This window comes from Thunnus albacares, chromosome 4, assembly GCF_914725855.1.
Source record: "Thunnus albacares chromosome 4, fThuAlb1.1, whole genome shotgun sequence".
NCBI lineage: Eukaryota > Metazoa > Chordata > Actinopteri > Scombriformes > Scombridae > Thunnus > Thunnus albacares.
Window position 1 is genome coordinate 1,099,243 of NC_058109.1, and position 24,066 is coordinate 1,123,308.

The 24,066-nt window shown below is 38.8% G+C and overlaps 1 protein-coding gene across 1 annotated transcript in view; it reads right to left on the minus strand.

The window, feature by feature from the left end:
• Positions 1 to 2,891: 2,891 nt before the first annotated feature.
• The window catches only part of LOC122981340 (metabotropic glutamate receptor 7), a 325,191-nt gene continuing 304,016 nt past the window's right edge, over positions 2,892 to 24,066 (minus strand). Inside the window, exons 9-10 of the mRNA XM_044350024.1 lie at positions 13,140 to 13,386; positions 2,892 to 4,011 (exon numbers count right to left, since the gene is read on the minus strand). Of these exons, the coding sequence (XP_044205959.1) occupies positions 3,962 to 4,011; positions 13,140 to 13,386 (297 nt within the window). The 3' untranslated portion in view covers positions 2,892 to 3,961. The remainder of the gene's footprint in view (positions 4,012 to 13,139; positions 13,387 to 24,066) is intronic.

Here is a 24,066-nt window from a genome sequence, read left to right on the forward strand (position 1 = left end):
AAACTACAGACATGATGATCAGCTTTAGAGAGACTCCTAGTCGTGTCCTGACCAGCATCACAGGGAAATATCTGACTGTGTTGTCACTGCAGACGTTTGATAAAGACACATAGTTTCCAGAGGGACTGAACTTGTCGTCTTACAGTTAGGGGACGTTCAGTCTGCAGCTGACAGCGAACCCTCCTCCCTGTTTCATTTTATCCACATAGCAAATTTAGACAAATGCCTCTAAGTCTCTGGGGTGTGATTAATTACGCTGCACGCTGCCCAGCGCTTCACTGGAAAAGTTGGCAAGCCGTCATCGCACCGGGAGGACGAGCATCACATCCAAAACAAGGTGAAACTCTGAGCGGGGCTGATTAATTCCTGCCATCCAGCTTCTCGGGGAGTTTAGCATTAGAATATATAGATGCTGCGACACCACAACGGTTGGCAGATGTCCAGCGGGAGGGCACAGGGAAGGGCGAAACAGATCCATTCATTTCACAGACCTCCTCCCTCCTCGCCACAGTCATTCTACTCATGAAACTGCAACTTATCTCAATGTAATATAACAACGATTTATACAGCAGTAACCAGGGCCAGGTGAGCAGCAGAGTGTCTGTGCTGTACGTTCAGGTTGCAGGTTTTTGTTTTATTGATGATATTCAATGAAATCCTAATAAAAAAAAAAAGCTTCTCGGGAGTTGAGATAGACTGGTTCATTCTCTGAAAATCACCCGTTGCAGTTCAGATGCAGTTTTTCACAAAATGAACCATTTTAATTAGTTATATCAGGCAGGTTATGATACTCTACACATCCAAAAAATCCCCAAATATTCAGAGCTCACCTTCAGATGAAGGAGCAGAAATTATGAGACCATTAATGGACCTCCAGCCCTAAGGGCCCCCATCACTCCTACACAGGAGTTGAGAAGGTATTTTGTGGTCGTTTTGCATCTCTTTGAGTCTCGTTTTGTGTCTTTGTATATCTGCATCTCTTCTTGTGTCTCTTTTGTAATAATTTTGTCTTTAGTTCTGTTTCTCACCTGAACTTCAGTATTTAGTTCAAACTGGAGCTGAGAGGCTGTCAGACTCCTCCGCTGCAGTTATTACACTAATTACTACATCACATTATACAACATATTATAGGAAACTATCAAAGAGAGGCTGAGATGGCTTCATCTATTTCCTTAAAGCAGAGTTATTATTGTGCTGATCAGTATGTTGTGTCTGTGCTTCATTAATCCATCCAGGAAGGAATAAATCATCTATTTTCTTGAAGTGAAGAAGCTTTTCCAAGAGTAAGACACGAGTACCAAACTGCTTTTTTTTTTCCTCAGGGAAATATATAAAAAAAATAACCAAATTCTTTTTTATTTCATGTTGATACATTCTTGGACAACACCACAGAAAAAGTTGCATGAGTGGCCAAATGTAAATCTCTCCCACAACATTTGCACATAAGCAGCAAAGGGCAACATGAATATACCGAGTACAAACAGTAGAAAACATACATGCTTCCTTTTTTTTTTATAAGTATTTTTGTAAGTATTTTTGTTTTTAAATATATATATACTCATCTTTTTTCTCAGTTTCCCATCGTTTCCAGGAAAATAAGAAACCAATCAAAGCCATATTCTGCTGTGTGAGAAAGTATCCGAGGTAAAAGAAACAGAACCAAAATAAAAAAACAGTACAGTTCAGAGCAGACAGGTGGAATCAACTGTGTTGGTAGAATTTCATTATTATTATTCTTTTTTTTTTTTCTTTTTTTTTATACCGATTCAGTTTCAACATCGAACATATCAGGCATGCATTGACAACCTCGACATCAACACCTCTTTTTGTTGTATCAGTGGTCCGTGACATCACCAGAGATACTCAAGGACCCCAAGGTTCTCTTTAGGTCGGCTACAACACAGTAAAGGGTCATCATCATCATCATCATCATCATCATCATCATCATACACCTACAAAATACTGGAGAAGTCATCGTGTGTGTGTGTGTGTGCGTGTGGAGAGGGAACACACATGTTGGGATGGCGATGCTTTCATCATCATGGGGACCACGAACAACAGTTCAAACAAACAAAAAAAAAAGGCCTTTATAAAAACACACCTGTTTATTTTTATTTATTTATTTATTTATTTTTTTGGCTTCGTGTACACGGCCGGCTGTAGAATCTGATTTTCACCACGTGGTGCGACTGCAGCGAACCGGATGCAAATCTCTCATCCGTGAGGAGTTCAAGGCCTGTAGTTTTTCCCAAGTTTCAGGAAAAAACCGAGTGACTTCAGATCTGATTCCCAGTGACGTAATCAATCATCCTGTATATATATATATATATATATATATATTTCTATATCCTGTTCTCAAGTCTCTCTGGCAAAAAAAAAAGATCTTGATCTCAATGAGATTAACTAACTTTAAGGCTACTGGAGCTTTGAAACGGAGGCGTTTCTGTCTGTAAATGAGTGTGTGTGTGTGTGTGTGCACAGTTTGATGTAGAACAGATGAGATTTATCATTAAGTGTGTTTTAATTGCATGTTCAATTTGTGCATAAAAAAATGAGTGTAAATCTGTAAAAAGTGTTTCCTGTTGTCTGAGGTGTAAAAATCAAATGTAAACAGACTGAGTGAATAAATGACTGAAGAAACATCAGATCTGTGTGGAGCGATGATGAGGAGACTTAACAGAAACGTCATATTTCCATCATGTTTTCCATCGTTTGGAGCTCTTTTAACGACGACGTCGTCTGATTAGCGCCACCTGCTGTTTATCTGCTAATATTCACACATCAGCAGTGGACGGAAACAAACATTCACCACTTTTTAAACTCATCATTTCCTGTAAAATTCCTTTTAAAATTTGAGCTACATTTGAATAGAAACCTGACTGTTTTGCGTGCACACGTTTCATTAGCACTCATGTTTTTTTTGTTGTTTTTTTTTTGCACTTGACAGCTTTGACGTACACATTTAGATCTTTGTTCTCTGCATGCTTTGATAAATGAAGACACACGTCTTATGTCCACATTCTTAAAATCTTAAGATACTCGAGGATTTCACATTCAGATTTGTGCCGTGTGACATTTTAAAAGTGGTAAAATCAGATTCCAGGCGGCAGCAGCACAAGCAAAAGCCCTAAAAGATCTCAAAGCGAAGAATATGGCTTTAATAAAAGACAATGTGCATCCAAGAAGCGAGAGCGAAACAAAAAGATTCATCATCAACGTCATCGTCATCGTCATCGTTGTCTTCAAAAACAAAACAAACAAACAAAAAAAAAGGAAAACAGAAGTAAAATGAACAACCGAAGGAGGCCAACATATAAGCCATAAAGAACTACACACGGGCCGACAGGAAGGTTGGAAAACTTGCAGTTTGGAAGTACATTAAGAGACGAGAGGCGGGCTCCGTAGAAAGGTCACATGACGCCGAGACGGCAGCTTCGTATGACATCGACGGCAGAGTGAAACCCTGCCGAGTGTTCACAGAGAAACCAAAGAGGCCGCCGCCAGATGTCCGCTGACGCATCCCATCATCATCATCATCATCATCATCATCATCATCACCTCACAGACAAAAAGACTCTTTGTTTTATTTATTTTTTTATCTTCTGAACAACTTTCCCGACATTTTTTTTTTTAACATTGTCTCTGTGCTTTCGTGCTTCTCTCTGAACGACTGATTTGTGCCCAAATTCTTTGTTCAAAGTCCCACAATGCTTTGCTGCAGCAGGCTGCCGCTGCTGCTGCTGCTGCTGCTGCGTCTGAAAGTCTGTGGTTGGGCAATGAAGCTCATGAGACCAAAAAATAAAAAAATGAAAAACCCCATTTCCTCTTTTCTTCTTCTTCTTCTTCTTTTTTTCTGCCTTTTCTTGTTTTTATCCAGGAGGGCAGCACATCTCCAACCATCACTCCTCTTTTTTTTTCTTCCTTTTCTCAGTCTCTCTTCTTTGCGGTTGGACGGATGCCTTTAGATCACAAGGTCGTTGTAGCTCACAAATTTCTTCTTTTCTGCCGGACCTGCAGGGAAGAAAAACGGACAAAAACAAGAATCAGCTTCGGCCCTCGCGGTTGTTATTTCACATGAAGGTTAATGGTGACGTGATGTTATGACACAAGATAAATTCTTTTAATAATAAAGCTTGAATTATGAACTCTCAAGGATGATACAGCAGTCTGCTGTCTGACTGACTGTACAGCTTAATTACTAAGATAATTATCTTCTCTTATTGTATAATTCAGAGTTATATATGGATGTAGAGGGTTTGTAGGTTTGTGCTGAGAGGTCATAACTCAGAAAAAAACAAAGAAAGTGTTAAAGCAGCTTAAAACAGTCTACAGCCATGCTAGCAGCTCTGTGCTAAATGCTAACACACTAACATGCTCATGTTAATGTTTATCTTCTATATTTACACAAAGCACAGCTGATGGGAATGTCATTAGTTTTGCAGGTTTTTGGTCATAAACAAAAGGAATGTCGACCATGTGACGGCGCGAGATGATAAAAGTCGGAGGATCAAAGTCGACCTCATGGTGGCGCTAGAGGAGAACGTCAGTAGGATTCATCCTCTTGTATCCATCACATAGTTCTTGAGATATTTCACAGCATGAGTGAAAAACGTGAGGAAAACTGGTAACGCTTCATTTTACAGGTCGTATTATTTTATACTAATTTCCTGGAAACATTCTGAGTAATTTTCTGGTGCAATTTAGCTCAAAATATAAGAAAAAAGAAAAAAAAGTTAAATTTTTAAGATTTGTCTGCTGATTTTCTATATTTGTCTTCATGTTTGGATCCAAACCAACAATGAACTGATCTACTAACAAGTATTGTGTGTGTATCAAAGCTGATATATCTGATTAAAAACACGTCAGTGAGTCTCATCGCTGCACTGGGTCACATGTTCCTTCATCATGAAGAGTTTGGTCACGTTAGTTTGTTTTAGAAACGGCTCCAAAGACTAATAACAGCATCATGTTTTCAGTCTCCAGAGAGTAGTTCTGTGTAATGCAGACGCTACTGAGCATGTGCAGGAACACGCTTCTGTTTACAGCTTGTTGTGATTCGTATCAGAAACCTCTTTACTTTGTACTGAAGTTCTGTGAGAAATTTATGATGAAGTACAAAGTGAAGAGGTTGTGATGTGTAGCACAACAAGCTAACACGTTCCCACGCATGCACAGCGGCGAGTTACTGTCTCATCCTGTTTTTACTCTTTGAAGCCGTTTCTAAACAAGTTACGGTGACCATCGTCTTCATGATGAAGGAACATGTGACCCAGTTTTTAATCAGATATATCAGCTTTGATGACAATAAGCAAAATATAGAAAATCAGCAGAATGATCCTTTAAGTTGGTTTAGTTGGTCATTATTATTGGATTCATATGTTGTTGTTAATTTGCAAACATTCTTAATAAATTAACAGTTAACTGAGAGAAAATAGTTTTGTGTGTAGTTTTGTGTGTAACTACATATAAACATACTAGCTTGTTTCTTATTGATGATCACATTTCCTGCACGCGACCAAGTTACACAAAACTTTCAAAGAAACGTCCTGAGAGTTCAGTTAAACATATGAACAACTACTGTACGTATGAACCCAAATATAATCACCAACTAAACCAACTGAACACTTTTCCTGTTTCTTTATAACATGCAGCACCGTCTCTGTAAAAATTAACCCTTAAATACCTGCTGTTACCCAGAAAACTTCCAGGAAATGACTTTAACATGAAGGATCTGTAAAATAAAGCGTTTCTGGAAAAGTCAGAGAATCATTAAACTTATTACATTCATCCTGAGGGGAACTGATCCATCCATCTAGATTCTTTCCATTACTGTTAATTAAACTGCTGATTATTTTCTCTTATTAATTAATTGATGAATCTTTTGATAGAAAAAAAAGCTCATTTCCTTCAGTTCAAGGAGACAAATGTTTTGTTAAAACCAACAAAACCAAAAGACGTTCAGTTTGCTGTCATGATGAAGAAAAACATCAAATCCTCACATTTCAGGAGGTGAAACCAAAGTTCATTAAAACAATTATTCAGTTATTAAACTAGCAGCAGATTAATTTTCTGTGTGAGTCTGAACCAGCAGACAGTCGAGCTGTTCGCACGAATAACAACCTAAAAATAACCTTTTTTCTTTTATTAGGATGTTAATGAGCAGGTGGAATCAGCTGTGGTGTCGCCCTCAGTCACGACCACCTTCCTATCTCCCCCCTGCAGCCCCTCCCTCCCGTTGCTACCGGCGACCACTCGGCCCTCTCGCTGTTCATCCGGTGACAAATGACTTCAAGCCAAACGCCCGTCATCAATCACGCCGGGGAGGTAAAAATGGAAAATGGCACAGCGTGCATATGAAAGCCTGAAAGTGTCACTGAACTCGTCTCAGTTTGTCAGAACGGCGTCTTTATTTCTGCAGAAAGCGGTCAGTTCTGGTTCTGACGGGTCGACTCCTCCATCAACGCCGTTATATAAGCTGCACTCGCTGGACTGACGGTGATAATACGACTTATTCTAAAGCAGCCTCTGCTTTACATCTGACTAGATTTACATTGTCTCTTCAAGTTTCATGTGGAATATTTAAATATGGCTGCAACTTACAATTATTTTCATTGTTCTGCATTAATCAATATGTCAATAAAATGTCAAAAAGTACTGAAGAGTGCTCATGATATTTTCCCAGAGTCTTGTTTTGTTGGACCAACAGTCCAAAAACCAAAAGATATTCAGTTTATTATCATGCAAAACAAAGAAAAGCATCAAATCTTCACATTTTGATCAATCAGGCCGTCGTTGTAAATAAGAACCTTATTCTTAACGTCTCTAAATAAAATGATTTGATGATTTAAATAGCTGCAGGTCTGTTTTGCAGCTCCGTTATTTGGTATGAAGATAAAGAATGAATCTGACTGACATCTGAAGCTCTCTCTCCACATTCATTCCTCAAAATAAGACTTTCAAAGCGACTAATGTGGAAGTTTCAGTGCTGAGAAAGAAGGAGACACACGCGGGAGGTTCTGCTTGTAAGGATTTCTCTCTCTGTTAGAGCAGCCGGAGCCAGATGAGTTTTAAGAGATGTAGAAGTCTTTGTTGTATAAGAAATCAGCTTTTTTTGGGAGAAAGAGGTCTTATAAGAGGGGGAATCAGAGAGACTGGGTCTTTGAAGAGCAGCTGAAGTGTGAGAGATAGAAGAGAATCAGCTGCAGGAGCAGGAGAGAGAGAGATGAAGCCATCGTAAGTGACTGAGGGGCTATTACAGCGAGGTGAGAGAGGAGCAGGAGAGAACTGGAGTGAGAGATGAGGATGAGGGTCAACAGATGGCTCTGCAGGTCTTCATCAGGGACGTCATGACGGAGCTGCGGGACCTGCTGTGTCTCCTCCACCGTCAACTGACCCTGAATCCTGACGCAGACCGGAGTCCACATGAGATACGACGCTACACGCAAACTCAACACGTCTCTGTGATATTTATGAGAGCTGCAGTTTTATTAAATTACAGAAACTTTTCTGCATGAAACAAATCAGCAGCTGCTTGTTTGGACCGATCTCACCTCCAACAAACACCAAAGACAAGCAAAACTATTCCCAAATATTCCCAAATGTTCCCAGATGAGGTTTGATTCAGTGAGTCAGGAGACATAATCTGCCTCATAAACATCAAACTAGATTTATTCTAATAACATTATTGATGATTTTATTTTCTGCTGATTTTGAGCTGAAAGTTTATTTAATAGAACGTTGAGTCCTCGTGGTTCTCATGTTCAGCTGTGTTGTTTCTGTGATCTGCAGGAAGTCGTTACATACGACAGCAGTTTAAATAAATCACATTATTTTACTCTGATTGCAATTTTTCTCAATTCCTGCAACAACATTGCAAATTTTAATCGCAATTTTTGAGAAAAGCTGCTGCAGAATCAAACATTTTTGGCCTCAATAATCACAAATAAAACAGTTGTGAGATCCTGGAGGGAGAAATATGAGCCATGATGATCTACACAGAGGAAAACGTCTCATAATATCAGGATGTTAAAGCGGTTTATAACTACAGGCTGACGTTCGGAGGGTCGGAGACGCTTCTTCCACTGCAGGAACTGAACATGTAGCTGCTGCTTCTGCTTTTTGTTTATATATATATATATATATATATACTTGTCAGTAGATCAGTTCATTGTTAGATAAATATAGAATGAAGTAGCAAGCGGCTGCTGCATCAGTGTTTTCTGCTCTGCAGTGATTGATCTTCTGACGGAGGAGAAAATGGAGCAGCAGCTGTTTTTCTTTGACAGTTTGGAGCAGAGAGAGACCGTCAGCTGACCTTCACTCTGATCCTTCTGCAGCTGCACATCTTCTTTCTCTTATTATTTAACAACACTGATGTTTAAAAGTCAAAGTCAAACAAAGACAGAAGATTAAAATCAGGCCAGTTTTTCTATTGTTGTCTGTCCCTGAACTGGTCTAAAGAGTCCAAACAGGAACCCACCTGTTAGCTGCAACTATCTCTACATCTAATCTGGTTCTGTCAGTAAACACAGAACTTTATTTAATTTGTGCAGTTTGGCAGCAACCTGAAGCTAAACGGCTAAAAATAGAAAATATAAAAACACAACAGTAGGACTGCGATTAATCTGTTTATCAGTTTCTTGATTAATCAATTAGTTGTCTGTCTGATATTCAGTTTACTGTCACAGAAAACATTCACATTTAAGAAGCTGCAATCAGAGAATTCAGACTAATTACTGCAACCGATTAATTGATTATCAAAAATAGTTGCAGCTTTATATTTGGCAGCTAATTGATTAATGGATTAATTGACTGATCGCTGCAGCTTCACACAGCAGCAAACGAATTAACACTTTGTCCTCTTGTTTGTTTTTTGGAAAACATCAGTCGATCGATGCAGTGTCTGCAGCTGTCGAGGTGTTTCCATGGCGACGGCGTTGCTGTCAGTGTTATTCTCACAGTTTCTGATCATAAAGTTCTGATCAGGTTTGATGAGATTCAGCTGATCATCATTTCATTCCTCTTCACACTGAACACTGTTTATACATCTGCAACTCCGTCTCTGAGAATCACTTTCATACACGACAAACAACAGCTAATACATTTAGTTAGTGTTAGTATGACTTTTATCTGACCCCATGTATTTCACTGATTTTGGATGTTGGACATGAGACCTAAATATTCCATAATTTGCATGTCATTTTAGGTAATATGAAATAGCCCTTCTTGGGGGGACCTTTAAATACAAATAATGGGTTTATGGTCAAGTTTGGAACTGTTCCAGATGTGGTATGTTGTGACACATAATATGTTGTGAGGTAGCTGTCAATTACATGATGGATGGCTCCCAACTGACCTAGTGCCCATGAAAAAAACCTATGTTATTCATGTGATAAGATACAGATGTGTAACCTCATATAAGCTATGCACCGACAGGGATACGGTGCCCAGACCATCTTTGTACATGGAATGGACCCGATGGCCATCGTCTAATAAACGTCTACAAAATAAGAACTTCGCCAGCTCTTCCTTTGAACGATATCATCACACATCCTTCCTTTCAGTTAGAAAAGTAACGCTGCTGTTTTCTCTCAACATGATGAGAAAATGTTAATTAACATATTTGGAAAGTTGCAAAAACGTTGATACTGAACTTATGAATTAAACCTGCTTGTTTCTTTCCATCAGAATATCAGATGTTGCAGTAAAATCTCAGCAGTGTGAAAGTGATTCTGGTCTCATCTTTCACCAACCTGAACCAAAACCTGAACACACACAGGACTCAGGTCAGAGTCCTGCAGCCACCCCGACCTCCTCCCCCCCCCCCCCCCCCCCCCCCACTGCAGAGACACATATATACATGCAGCTTCATCACTGTGAACATCATCCATAATCCAGGAAAACACTTTATCTTCTAGGAGACAGAGTAGATATTTGAACCTCGAACCGAGCTGAGATTAGATGAAGCTCCTGGTTCAGTTCCTGCAGCGGAGAAGAGCTCAGATGTTTCTGTTGTTGTGGTTCATGCAGGAGACAGTAAACCTGCTTCCTCACACACACAGTCATATGACGTCTCCTCTCCCTCCTCATGTAGAAGAAGAAGCTATGAGTCAATCGAGAGATGGCGATAAAGAGCTGTGGAAGTAACGTTCTCTCCACTCTGAGACTCATTCCCCTCATCTCTCTCTCTCTCTCTCTCTCTCTCTCTCTCTCTCTCTCTGGACCGACTCTCCTCATCTCCTCAAAATGGATCAATGTCAGGACAGCAAAGCAGAAGAAGAAGAAGATTAATTTGCTCTTACCTCTGATAAATTATGAAATTAGCCTGTCGGGGGAGAAAAACATTATTTGGTGAGTTGTCCCTCAGAGCCCTGAAGGGAATCCTGCTGCGAGATGCTAATTTGATCACATAGCCATGTAATTTCAATTTGTGCGCTTTTTTTTATATCTGGAAGCATTCGGGTTGAAGCTCTTTTTAAAAAAAAAAAAAACATATTACAGTTGGGATTTCATGTGGAGCAAGAGCGCAAATGTTTTTTGATTTTTGTTGTTGTTGTTGTTGTTGAATTTGACTTGAAAGAAAAAGATGTTTGTGATGATGTTTGTGAACGCTCCTCGCATCTCCGTCTCACAGAAATGTGGAGTTTTTGTTCTGGAAGAGTTTAGAAGATGCTCAGCACCAAAACATGAAAAGGTTCAGACATTAATCTGCAGTAAACTTTTCTTTGAATGAAATGTTTCCTCTCTGATGACATAAAGTATAAATATAATGTAAATATAAATGTGTAATATGTTAATGAGCTCACTTACTGTATTTATTCTGCACATAAAACATCATTTTATCTCCTGCAGTTGTGTTTGTATTAATTTTTTTACCATTTGTATTGATCCCATAATAATAAGATTAATAAGATCTAATAACTGACAACATTTCTATTGATATGTTATATTAAAATGTAATTTTGCAAATTCGTAGCACACAAACATAATTTCTAGGCGACAGAGTTATAAAAACTGTTTATAAGTCTAAAACATGACTGATGCTACGGAGGCCTGGAGGGGCCATGGAGAATAAAAAAACCGAATGTGTGCTCTTGATTTAAGTATTTTGCCAGTCGGCAGTTTGAAGAAAGACATAAAGACATTTACTGATCAGTCAGGAAGCTCCACAACCGAGAGAATATATAATATAATATATATATATATACATCTCTACACAGAACAGGTTAACTGTCTGCAGGTGTGACTGTGACACAAATGAACTAAACTGAGAGCATGAACTAGTTATTTTTTTCTCCATGTGCCCCCCCCCCCCGCTGCTGCGGTGGTGGTGGTCATGTACATATGAATGAAATGTAGGAAAAGTTTGTTATTTTGGGAAAATAACGAATGACTTTCTGACACAGAGTTAGAAGTTTCCTCTCTCATGTCTGCAGGGTTTGACTGCAGCTTGGTAGTATGGGGGGGGGGTAGTGTGTGTGTGTGTGTCTGGGGGGGGGGGGGGGGGGGGCTCTCTGGCTTTATGAAGCAACACCTTTTTCATCAGACTTTTTCTTTTTGCTACTTTTTGTTTATCAGGCAGCATGTTTGAGACACACTCCAGATGTTACACATATTTTTCTTCAAAACACAGAATAAGATCTCTGCTCCTCACCGAGGACGACTGGTTATGTTTTAAAATAAACTTGGAAACTTGGAAAGAAGCATAACTGTGGGGGTCTGAGTGTTCTCCCCCAGAAAAAAACTGTAATTTAAAACAAATTTCCTGCATTTGTACAGCTGCTAACATCTGGATGAAGTCAAGAAACAACCACCTACACTAGTCTAGATTAATGAGACTGAGAATGCTGAGAATACAGTTTATAATCCAGTCTGGTCGCCAGAATAAAACGTTGTCAGTTTACGTTTCTGCAAACCACAGAAACGTTGAATATCTAAGTTTCAACACATGTAATACGCATCATCTCAACATTTCACATGTGATCTATATGAGTTGATCTTTCCTGTACAGGAGGAGGAGGAGGAGGAGGAGGAGGAGGAGGAGGAGGGGCTGGTGGACGGTTAGTAAGTTTCACCTCGAAACCGAAACCAATGTCCACTTCCTGTTTCAACCGACTGAAGCGGGTGTTTTTAGCGAGACGTCAGGACATTTGCAGCTGTTTTTCTGTTTTTCTCAGCTGTTTTTTTAGTGAGACATCAGCTGCTTTTATTGTATTTTTTATTTTAACCCAAACCATGATCTTCCCCCTAACCCTAACCCTAACCAAGTGGTCTTTGTGCCTAAACCTAACCAGACCTGAACCACAGCGATGTCACACCATGAAACATCATTATTCAACAGGTAGAAATGTTGATATGATACGTAATTCACGTGTTGAAACGTAGATATTCAATGTTTCTGTGGTTTGCAGAAACGTTCAACGCCAACGTTTTATTCTGGCGACCGGGTTGCATAATCAGGACAGGAAATGATTATTAAAGAATTGTCTATTTCATATTATATTAATAAAAACATTATGTAGCCTAATATGTTAGCAGGTTCCAGGCTACTAGTTCATCTTCAAGGTTGAACAAAGACAAACGATATATATAAATGAAATCACACAATATGATTTGGATAATTAAACCTGAAGATTAATATTCTTAATACTAATAACTGCAACAATATAAACTGGCCTCAGCAGTTGAAATGGCTTCATATTCAGAGTAAAGACATGAGAGAGGAATCAATCTGAACATCTGACAGAAAGCATCTCCTAAAACGTTGATCTTTTCCTTTAAAGATGGTGATATATGAAGATATATATATATCTGAATATTCTAGACACAACATTATATAATGACTGAAACATGAATCTGCATCAAAGTATTGTAAAGTATTTTACGGTGTTTTGAGGGAATATCTGCTGCTGTATTTACTCTCATCTTTCAGCCACACTGAGATCCAGTCAGTGCAGGAAGTGAAATAAACGTTCGGCTGAGTGAGTAAAATAATAACATGCTTTATTACGTCTCAATTGATTTCAGGTCCAGTTTTACGCTTCATTTATCTCGGTCTGTATGTGACTGCAGGAAACCGAAGAGTTAATACAGTGTGTGTTTTTTTTCTACTCAGCTGTGTTTTTCTGGTCAGGACTTACTGTTGGGGTCGACGTTCTCACACAGCTCCGTCTTGGCCTCTCCGTTGGGTCTGTCGCTGGCTTTGTGGGACAGTCGAGACGACATGGTGGCGGCCGTGACCACCGCTTTGAAGGAGCGTTTCCTCTTCTGCACGTTGAGCTCCGGGTGGAAGATGATGACGTAGACTTTGGGCATGTAGAGCATCCCGAGGGCCACGGAGGCGCTCAGGTTCATGGAGATGGTCAGTGTGGTGGTCTGGATGTACAGCTGAGGAGAGAAGAAGAAGAAGAAGGAGGAAGAGGAGGAGGATGAAGAGAGGAAGAGTCATGAACTCTTTAAATCTGTCGACACCTTTAAACAAAACTGAAGAGAAACACTTATTTTATCTTAGAAGTACTCAGTCTATTACTGAAGTATCAATACAGCAATATAAAATACTGCATTACAGTAAAAGTACTAAAAGTATTTCCAAATAAACGTACTTAAAGGAACGAGTTACAGTTTAAAATGATTCTTTTAATGATTTTAAAATGTTCTTGAGCTCGACTACTGCTCGTTAATGTTTGTGTATGTTGTGTGTGTTGTGTGTAATTGTGTGTGTAATTGTTTGTGTGTAGTTGTGTGTAATTGTGTGTGTGTTGTGTGTAATTGTGTGTGTGTGTGTGTGTGTGTGTGTGTGTGTGTGTGTGTAATTGTGTGTGTGTGTGTGTGTTGTGTGTAATTGTGTGTGTGTGTGTGTGTGTGTGTTGTGTGTAACTGTGTGTGTGTGTTGTGTGTAACTGTGTGTGTGTGTGTGTGTAATTGTGTGTGTGTGTGTGTGTGTTGTGTGTAATTGTGTGTGTGTGTGTGTGTGTGTGTTGTGTGTAATTGTCTGTGTGTGTGTGTGTGTGTGTGTTATGTGTAACTGTGTGTGTGTGTGTGTGTGTGTGTGTGAGATATGTGTGTGTGTGTGTGAGTTGTGTGTAACTATGTGTGTATGTGTGTGTGTGTGTTGTGTGTAATTGTGTGTGTGTGTGTGTGTGTGTGTTGTGTGTAATTGTCTGTGTGTGTGTGTGTGTGTGTGTTATGTGTAACTGTGTGTGTGTGTGTGTGTGTGTGTGTGAGATATGTGTGTGTGTGTGTGAGTTGTGTGTAACTATGTGTGTATGTGTGTGTGTGTGTTGTGTGTAATTGTGTGTGTGTGTGTGAGTTGTGTGTGTGTGTGTGTGTGTGTGTGTGTGTTGCTGATCTCTCTTCATCTTCATCAGATTTCTTGTTTGAATAAAAGATTAAAAAACTAAATTGTAGTAAAAAGGATTTAAAGACGTTTAGCGTTTCTTCTTCTTCTTCTTCTTCTTCGTGTCTTTTAACAGACGGCGTCCTTGTCTCCGCTCGTGTCCGGCTAAATAAAGCTGCCTGATTTGTTTCTGTTCCAAACTCTTGACACTTTTTATGAGCAGGTGAAGGATTGTTTTTTATTTCGCTGTGTGTTCTCACCCTTCACCCGCAGCGCAGCGCCGCAGCAGACAGCCGGGCCACGCCATTAATGTTTTATGTGCTGTGTATATTGCACTTGCATCCGAAGCCGTGGCCCTCTGAACCCAATAGCCGGCTAATATCGGCCGGGATGAATGCATAAAGAGGCTCGGCCGTGCTGTAATGGGCTTCCCAGAGTGGCTTTCATAGAGTTCAGCCCCACTGTCTTTATGTGTTATGGCCCTGCTGTCACAGTCTGATGTATGCCATTTACAGCAGAGCAGCAGGGATGAGCTCAGAGAGAGAAGCAGCAGGACTTTATATTCCAACTGGAACAAAGCAGCGGGCCTTATCAACCGTCTCCTCTCCTAATGTCTGCAGATGTTTTAGTATATGTGTTAAATTAGAAGAAAAGAATGAGACATTTAAACACACGTCAACATTTCACAGATATGCTGGAATTGATGCTGTAATACAAAACTATAACGAGAACAGAGGAGATTTAGAAGGGAAGTGAACCTCTGTCTGTTATAATCTACACTTTAATGTCTTATCTTTATTATGGTTATTAGTATTTTGTCCCAGAATTAAACACAACAAGCTGCAGCTAAAAACTGTCACAAATGTTTTCGTTCATGTATAAAATGATGTGCAGACGACATTCAAAAGATACACAAGTTATTAACAATCAGTAACTAACCGTCACACAGAGCTCAATTTGACTTTTATACGATATCGAGGTACATGAAGGATCTCTGTTAGCGTCTGCTGAGATCTATATATAAAGAGTTATTTAATAAACTGTTAAAGTAACAAGAGGAATTAAAGCTGCAAGCAGTGTTGGTCGGGACCTCGCACTCTGGCCCGTCGGGATCAGATCATTTTGCTTTTTAAAAATGAGGGATATTTCTTACAAGTGTGGTGTGCTTTTACTTTGAAAGTTTGATTGACAGGATGAGAATTTTCTGCAAGGTGAGACATGTCGTGTCGAGTTTGTGTGTAAAACAATTTTCCTAATTTTCATCAAGTCTGTTTTTAGAAAAGTAAAGACTTTTAACTCACATGACCTGGTGAAAGTGTGATTGACATGTGTACTGTCAGGTGTGTAGAGACAATAAGTAACCACAGCTGGACACAGAAAAATACTCATATATTTGAATGGAGAGTGTGAGTGAACCCACATCTTTTTGAACATTAACTGCTTCCACATAGTTTTAGATACAAACTTCATTTGAACTTTAAATGAGTCACGAGACTTTGACCTACAAATCTTGAATTTACATGTTTTTTCTATCTTTTATTGTTTTTGAGATATTAGAGTGTGAGTTTTAAAGTCTTTTCTTGCTCCTCCTGTGATTTTATAATGAGTGTGTATTGCAGAATGTTTCACAGCACTGAGGGAGTGACATCACCAGGAGCAGTTGGAGAGGAGGATTTTAGAGTACGCTTCTTGTGAAATCTCCTCATAAATCCCATGACTTTGGTCAAATCTAACATTAAAAATCATATTTTAGTAGGAAATTTCGTGGTGAATCCATTGATACAGGTTTGAAAGTGGTCAGACTTATAGTTTAGACATCAGAAGCCTCTGTTTGACACAAAGTTCATGCCCATAGATTGTTTCCCCATTGGTTTACATTGTAAGGGTGATGTGGCACTGCAACTTTCAGGGCTTATTAAATCCAAACAAGTTTTTAATAACTTTTTTTCAGCACAGTGTCAGAAGTCATCTATTAAAGTTTGAAGCTGATACCATTAACGTCCTTGGGGAAGATAGCATTTATTCGGGGCCAAAATCGGGGCAAAGTCTTATTTTGAAAGGCTAATTGCAGACTTCCTGTTGAATTTAGGTCAGGGGTGTCAGTGTATGATTTGTAGGTCTTCATGAGACAAATAATTGAGTTTTGGTTTGTTCTCTCTACGACATTTCTACGGGCTGTGGCGGCCATTTTAATTACATAGGTGGCGCTAGAGAGCACATTTTGGCACTTTAGGAGTTAATTTTTACATTTTATCAAATTTTTCACCAGACCTGATGGGCGTGCCAAATTTGGTGAGTTTTTGAGCATGTTTAGGGGGTCAAATTTAGGTGTGATGTCCCGTAATAATAAAGAAACAAACAAACAAACAAACAAACACACGAAAAACAATAGGGTCCTCAACCAAAAGGCAGAGGACTACTGTTTTACAGTAGTCCTCTGCCTTTTGGGCTCGGTCTCTAATAAAAGTAAAAGAATGAACAATGTTAACAGTAGTTTTATACTTCCGCTCTGCTTCTACATGTCAGAGGGAAACATCGAGCTTGTTACTTTGCAGATTCAGATTTTACACACAAAACATACAATCAACAAATAAACAGGATGCATGTTCTGGAATAAACTATCCAGCTGTGTGAATTTAAGTACATTCGCCCTCTAACTCATTAAATCTGCCCCGGTTAAAGTTTTCAGTGAGCTCATCTTGTATTTCGAGGAGTTTTAACTTGATTCTTGTGGACTGAGATAAGGAGAAAAGACCAACAAGTGGAGGATGAAGAGGAAGAAAGACTCCTGGAGGCCTGACGCAGCAGGATGACGCTGTGATCTGAGGGGGGGAAATAGAAAAGCTAATCTTATTGTTTTGTCTGTTATCGGACAATAAAGGCTGAGAGATTGTAGATAAAAGTGAAAGCTGGACCACAGGCAAGGTTAAGTGGATTTATCTCCTTAAATGGAAAAGCCATCAGTCTCCTGTGAGCCGCTCTGCTGCTGCGTTTACCGAAAAAAAAAACTGCTCTGTAATTAATATTACATCACACAGTACCAGTTCTTCCCCTGAAGAAGAAGAAGAAGCGAGAGGATCAATTTCACCAGTGAAAAGCTCTTCCAGAAGTAGGACAAAGTCTCGTATTTTAGTAAAAGTTTGAGGTTCTTATCTATCTATTATTTATATATATTATTATCTATTTTAAGTATTTATGTTTTACAGCTGGAGTTACTGAGGACAACAGCTGGTTAAGATTTTACATTCAGACATGAGAAGTTTATAAAATATGATCAATTTTTACATTAAAGTAGTTAAATTATCTCCATGACGACAGCTACGACAGCAAAACGCTGATTCTGAGTTTTTAGGTTTTAATTCCAACTCAGATTAAACCTGAAATTCTAATAAACAGAATTTTTCTTCTTTCTGTCCATTGTTTTCTTTTAATATAACAAAACATATTTCTTTCTTGTTTCCTTTAAATGGTTAAATTGTCATTTAGATACAGACGGTGTTTTATTTCATTTAAACTTACATATCATCCAAGTTGGTAACTTCCCAAGTTCAGTGTCGACTGCTGGACGACTAGAGTGAGAATAATTGTTTTATATAACATAAATATATATAAAATGTTGCTTTTTCCTTTTCCATCCTTCATTATTTTTTATTTGTACTTCTGTTGATGTTGTCATCAGACTTTTTATAAGCTTATTTAAAATCAATATATAGCTGAGTACATGTAGGTTAACATGTTTTTATACATGTGAATGTCTTTATGAACATATTAAATCATTAAATCTTGTGTAAAAATGTATTTTTAATGTGCAAATAAGAAACGTTTGCCTAAAATCTCTGTAATCTGTCCTCTGACTGTCCAACCAGAAACATCCAGATGAAAGAAGGTTGATATGTTCATCTGAAACCTTCAGTTTTTACTGTGTAGAAGAAGAAAACGTTAACAAGCAGCAGCCAGAGCTTTGAGACGTTTTTCCCTGGGTTCTGTCTCTCAGGCTACATACAGCCAGAGGGAACCTCTGACCCTGCAGACACAACTCAGGACTGATACAAGTATTTTGCGTTGGTAAAAACATTTTTTTTTTAAATCTGTATTTTTAATACCACTTAATATAAAAAAAAAAACTCCTTTATTGTCATGACACGATCATATTAAACCATTTTTTTAAAGAATAATTTAATTTCAGCCAACAAAAATCAATTTTGTCCTCAATAAATGGCTGTGTGTTGTATCGCAGTATCTGAGCGCGCTCACTCAACAGCCAATTAGAAAATGAGAGTAGGTCATTTCTGATTGGCTGTTTTGTCTCCAGTTAGACTGCTCATAGTATTATTGGTTACTGGGGAAACACTGGAAGCAGTTACACCACAACTACTCGTAATTATTCATACAGTTTTGGGTTTTATATTTTATGTATTATAACTCAGCTGTCTTGATAGCTGCAACACGCTAGTTTAGTTAACAAGCGTTAACTAAACTAGCTGGTGAACCTGTTTACCAGGTTTTATAATCATTAATGTCCAGTAGTTCCATTAAATATGATTTAACTGTGTCTGTACATTTAAATCTAAGACAGGATTTATATATTATAACAGATATAAACTGTAAATATTAGACTCAGATCAGGACCCTTTATCTTTACTGAGCTGAAGAAATATTCGAGGCTCAGTTAAAATTGTGTTTCTTTAAAGAAAGAACATTAATAATTACTGTATAATGTTGGAAATCATTAAGGTAACAAACTAGCTTAGTTATCTGTTGCACACATGGCAGAAGTTAATTATTATCCTACTGAGATAAACTAATAATAATTGAATAAAAGTTCATAAAACTAAAACTGTAAAAACCAGTAACGCTGGGTGCTGGAGCTACTTCCAGTTCCTCCAGTGCTTCCCTAGTAACTGGTAATACTGACAATTTGATTGGAGACAAAACAGCCAATCAGGAATGACCTGTTCCAGTCGTCAGATTGGCTAGAAGATGTTGAAGCGAGTGAAAAAGACATCAACACATTTATTAAGCACAGAATAGATTTATTTGCTCAGCTTCAGTTGTTCTTTATGGGATAATTATTTCTGTACAAAATATATTTTATTTTCTTGCAAAATGTTTTTCTGTGCTCAAAATGTTCCTTTGTTTGCTCAGTAATGAGGATATAAATCCATAAGCATCAAACATCAATCAGTGAGGCAGTAAAATGCAAATATTATTCTACTAGCTGCAGTTTACACTATCAATATATCATCTAATATATCATAAAGTATAACGTTTATGAAGTATTTGTCAAGTAGTTTGTGAATTTACAATACAGAGGTTTAAAAAGCAAATCTATTTTTTGTCATATCACCATCATACTACTATATATATATCCAGTAACCCTCATCCTTCTCATCGGGAACATGCAGTGAACCAGTTTGTGAGCAATAAGCTTTGTTGTCATGACAATAATTGTTGATATTGATATATCTTAATATATTGATATTGTTCCACATGCTGTAGTTTCTGATCAGGTCTCGTTGAGTAATTAAACTGATATTAATTATCAAAAGCTTGAATAGTTAAAGTACAGCTGTCGTTCGGTTCGTGTCGTACCTGCGGAGCCACAAAGAGAAAACTAAGTGCACCTCAGTCAAACTTCCATCTTTGATGTGATTTCAAAAGCGGCGTCACATTTTCATTAGTGAACTGTTGTTAAAGGCAGCGTCTGCACACGTCTCGCAGCGGTTTTCACATCTTCTTGTGTTTGAAGACTTTGTGTGTCTGCGGGGCGCCGAGCGGAGGCGTAAACAAAACCATTAATTAGACTTCCCTAACGGGAGGGAGGACTCATTATGACAGATCCCACTCAGTGTGGGAGGAGGAACGCTGGGAAAGTCCAACACACAACTTCTCTTCTGGTTTCCATCACATTCATACAAGCTGAATCCATCAGCAGCGAGAGAAGGAGTCATTCCATAAAACAACAGGAGGAACTACGGTAACGACAATTATGTAACAAATATTACTGCAGCAGGAAGCGTCATGATGAAACATATAACAAAGAAAAGAAGCTGAACATGCAGTCGACCCTTTCAAACTGGATCTGCAGTGCAACATACAGCAGGATTCAGCAGGATGAAGCCAAAAGAGACTTTAGTTATTTTAGCATAAAAGGATCATTCTGATTCATGTGTAAAGCTGTAAATGGACCATATTGTATTTTTACTTAGAGAAGCATGTCTACATATCTGCACATGGTTACGTCTGTGTGTCTGTTTAGTTTTTGTTTCTTCTTGTCCTTCGTCTTTGTTTTCTAATCTTGTGTTTGTATGTTAATTGATCACTTCCTGGTTTGAACTCTCATGAATTATTAGTTAATGTGTTCTGAATTCTTCCTGTCTGTCAGCAGTAGCTTATTATTATTATTATTATTATTATTATTATTATTATTATTATTATTATTATTTATTGTTATTGGAGGAGTCTGAAGGTTGGTAAAGGAGACAATATGATATGATTCAGGCTGTACTGTGTTTGGTTTACTTTTATAATTCCTTTTTTTGTTCCACATCTATTTACGTTTAAAAAATAATTAAAAAATTTCCTCAAAAGAAAAAAAAAAAGAGCCAGAAGCCTCCTCAGGGGGGCACTGGAGAGTCAAACTCTTCCTCCTTCTCAGTCATAACTCAGACATGAAATCATATCTCTGATGTCCATCAGCAATAAACCTCCATAAATCCACTTAGAAACCAGAGAAAACAGAGTTTTCTTCAGTAATCAGTGATAGTTGTCTGAACAGCTGATTCACTTTAAATGGAGACTATTGGACTAAACAGATAGATGATGAAGAGCACAACAGCGGAAAGAACACCATGACTAAGATCTACTAAAGAAAATCTCTAAACCGACTGAATCTTCATCTAGTCAACAACAACATGACAAAGATCCACAGCAGGACGACTGACAGCTAAAGGTGAACGCTGGTCAAACAACTGCAACAGGATCCTTAACGCTAGCTGTAGCTGCAGCTAGCTCTAGCCAAGACACCAGCCAAGCTGACTGCGACCATAACTCAGGAAATAGCCACGTCCCAGCTGCAATGGATCCCTCCATTACGGCCTCACCTGCTGCTGCACAGAGGGCACAAGAGGCTACATCCACTGAACTTGATCATCAACTGGATCAAAGATATTCTGCAGACGTTTGTGTTCCATCCGAGATCTTCCTACAGAAGCTGCTGATCTCCAGAAGAAACATGCAGGAGATCTGGAGGAAGATTTTGTGGACGAAGTTGGACAATTCAGAGAATTTATGAGAGAAAACGAGGACATTTCAGCAAAGTAACTGCTGCAACTTTTTCAGAGGAAGGAAACTACAGTCAGTGTTTCCAAATGTTGATATAGCACTCCGACTATTTATGACTTTACCAGCGGGAAGCCTTCTTCTTCAAAACTGGGACTAGTTAAAAATAGATGGAGATCCACAACGGGCCAAAACAGAGTGAAGCACCTGTCTCTGATGTCCACTGAAAGTGATATTCTGTGTAAATTGGATTTTACCAGCCTCATTAAGGATTTCTCTGTCAGAAAAACAAGGAAGAAAAACTTCTAAAGGTAGAATCTGTGTTTATGATTGTGCTGCTGTTGCATTACTGCTGTTATTATGAGCTGCTGCTGCTGCTGTTATTGTATTTTTATGGTTTTATGTTTGTGTCTGTAAGGACACACTGCTGCAGGTGTTGTTACCTGTTAGTAAAGTAAGAACTTTAGGCACAAAAATAACTTTGTTAATGTTTGAGAATCATCATGATTTGGGTTTAAATGACCTTTGTCATCATGGTTATAATAAGGGAATAAAGGCGGTTAAATAAAAACAACGTTGACTCACAGTTGGAACATGTAATGAGCAGTGGAAACATGTTAATTAAAGAATAACATCAATTTAAAAAACTGCACCTCTGATCTCTCTTTGCAGTTTGCTGCTCCTCATATTGTAAACTAATGTAAATGATGCGTTTGGCTGTGAATGTTCTGTTTAAGAGGATGAATAATGAGGATTATCTCATCTGTTCATGTCCAGTCGGTGTTGCTGTGAACAGAACAGCCTCTCATCATCATCATCATCATCATCTTCATCATTAGATTATAGCAGCTGCAGCGGCAGGTTTGCATGATGCTGCAGGTCAGCTGCTGTACGGATGAATTTACATAACGGGACCAGTGTTCCTGCTGCAGCCGCATATGACTAATGCAATATTCCTCTGGACGTATGCATGTGTGGGTCAAGGACTCTGTGCAAATATTATAATTCAGATTCATACAAACGCAGCGAGCAGAGACTAAAGCAAAGGCTGCAAGCATTAAATTACATCTTATGGATAAATATATGAACATTAATATTACATTAATACATACATTACATGTTTTTTTCATTGTATTTTATTATTTATTCATTTCTTTTGCATCTGAGGACCAATTCATGCTTATAGAAAAACTGAGTCTTGATTGTTTTGATGTGTTATGTCACATATAGATGTTTATAGTTCAGTAAAGATGTAATAACTGCATCTGCAGCAGAAGATGTTTTTTTCTTTTTTTGGATAAAAATGCCAAAAATACAAAATACATGAATATAGATTAAGTTCTCTGAAGTCAAATTGAAACAGTGATAATAGATCTGTGTGTGTGGATGGAAAGATAAAACATTCATATTCATGGATTTTGTCTGTTCTGTTATTGCTCTTTGAGGGATAATCATGCTCCCAGTGTTGGAACTACAGCTCCCATGATGCTTTGGGGGGCTGTAAACAGGAGGTATAACGTTGCGATGGATTCAGTGAGTTAGCTGTGAGCTACAGTTTGAAAGTCATGTGATTAGTGTGATACTGAAGGAAACCTGAACATGTGATGAGTCTAAGTAGATGAACGGAGGTTTATGGACGATGCACATCAGAGACGATGATCTCCTCGGGAAGTTTAAGTCACCGCAGGGCGACACGCTGACGTCCCATCAGCCTGCAGGTCTTAATTGGGAGACGAGAGCAGAGCCTGATGGGTAATAAGTGGACTGGCTGCTGCTGCTCGGGGCGGCGTGTCCGTCCCTGCGGGCCGAGCAGGTTGTCTCTCCGGGCTCTCGGTGATGGATCACGTCCTCGCTCGGTGGTTATTGCTCCCGTTCAGACCTTCCTCAAGGACCTCTGATTATTCCTCCGACAGGGTGAAACACTGTCAGTAACGCCTGCGTGTGTGTGTGTGTGTGTGTGAGTGTGTGTGTTCAGATTTATTGCAGATATTTATAATATTCACACTGAAGATTTGTCTGTAAGAGCTGCTCTTTCATATTGTTACTCACTGCTGCTGTTCTAGCACACACACACACACACACACACACACACACACACACACACACACACACACACACACACACACACACCACACTCACACACGCACACACACACACACACACGCACGCACACACACACACACACGCACACACACACACTCACACGCAAGCACGCACACGCACGCACAGCTGTGACTACAATCAGGAGTATGTATACACAGACGAGGAGGAGGAGGGAGAAAAAGAAGAAGAAGAAGAAGAAGAAGACGAAGAAGAGGAGGAAGAAGAAGAAGAAGAAGAAGAAGAGGAGGAGGAAGAAGAAAAAGAAGAGGAAGAAGAAGAAGAAGACGAAGAAGAGGAGGAAGAAGAAGAAGAAGAGGAAGAAGAAGAGGAGGAAGAAGAAAAAGAAG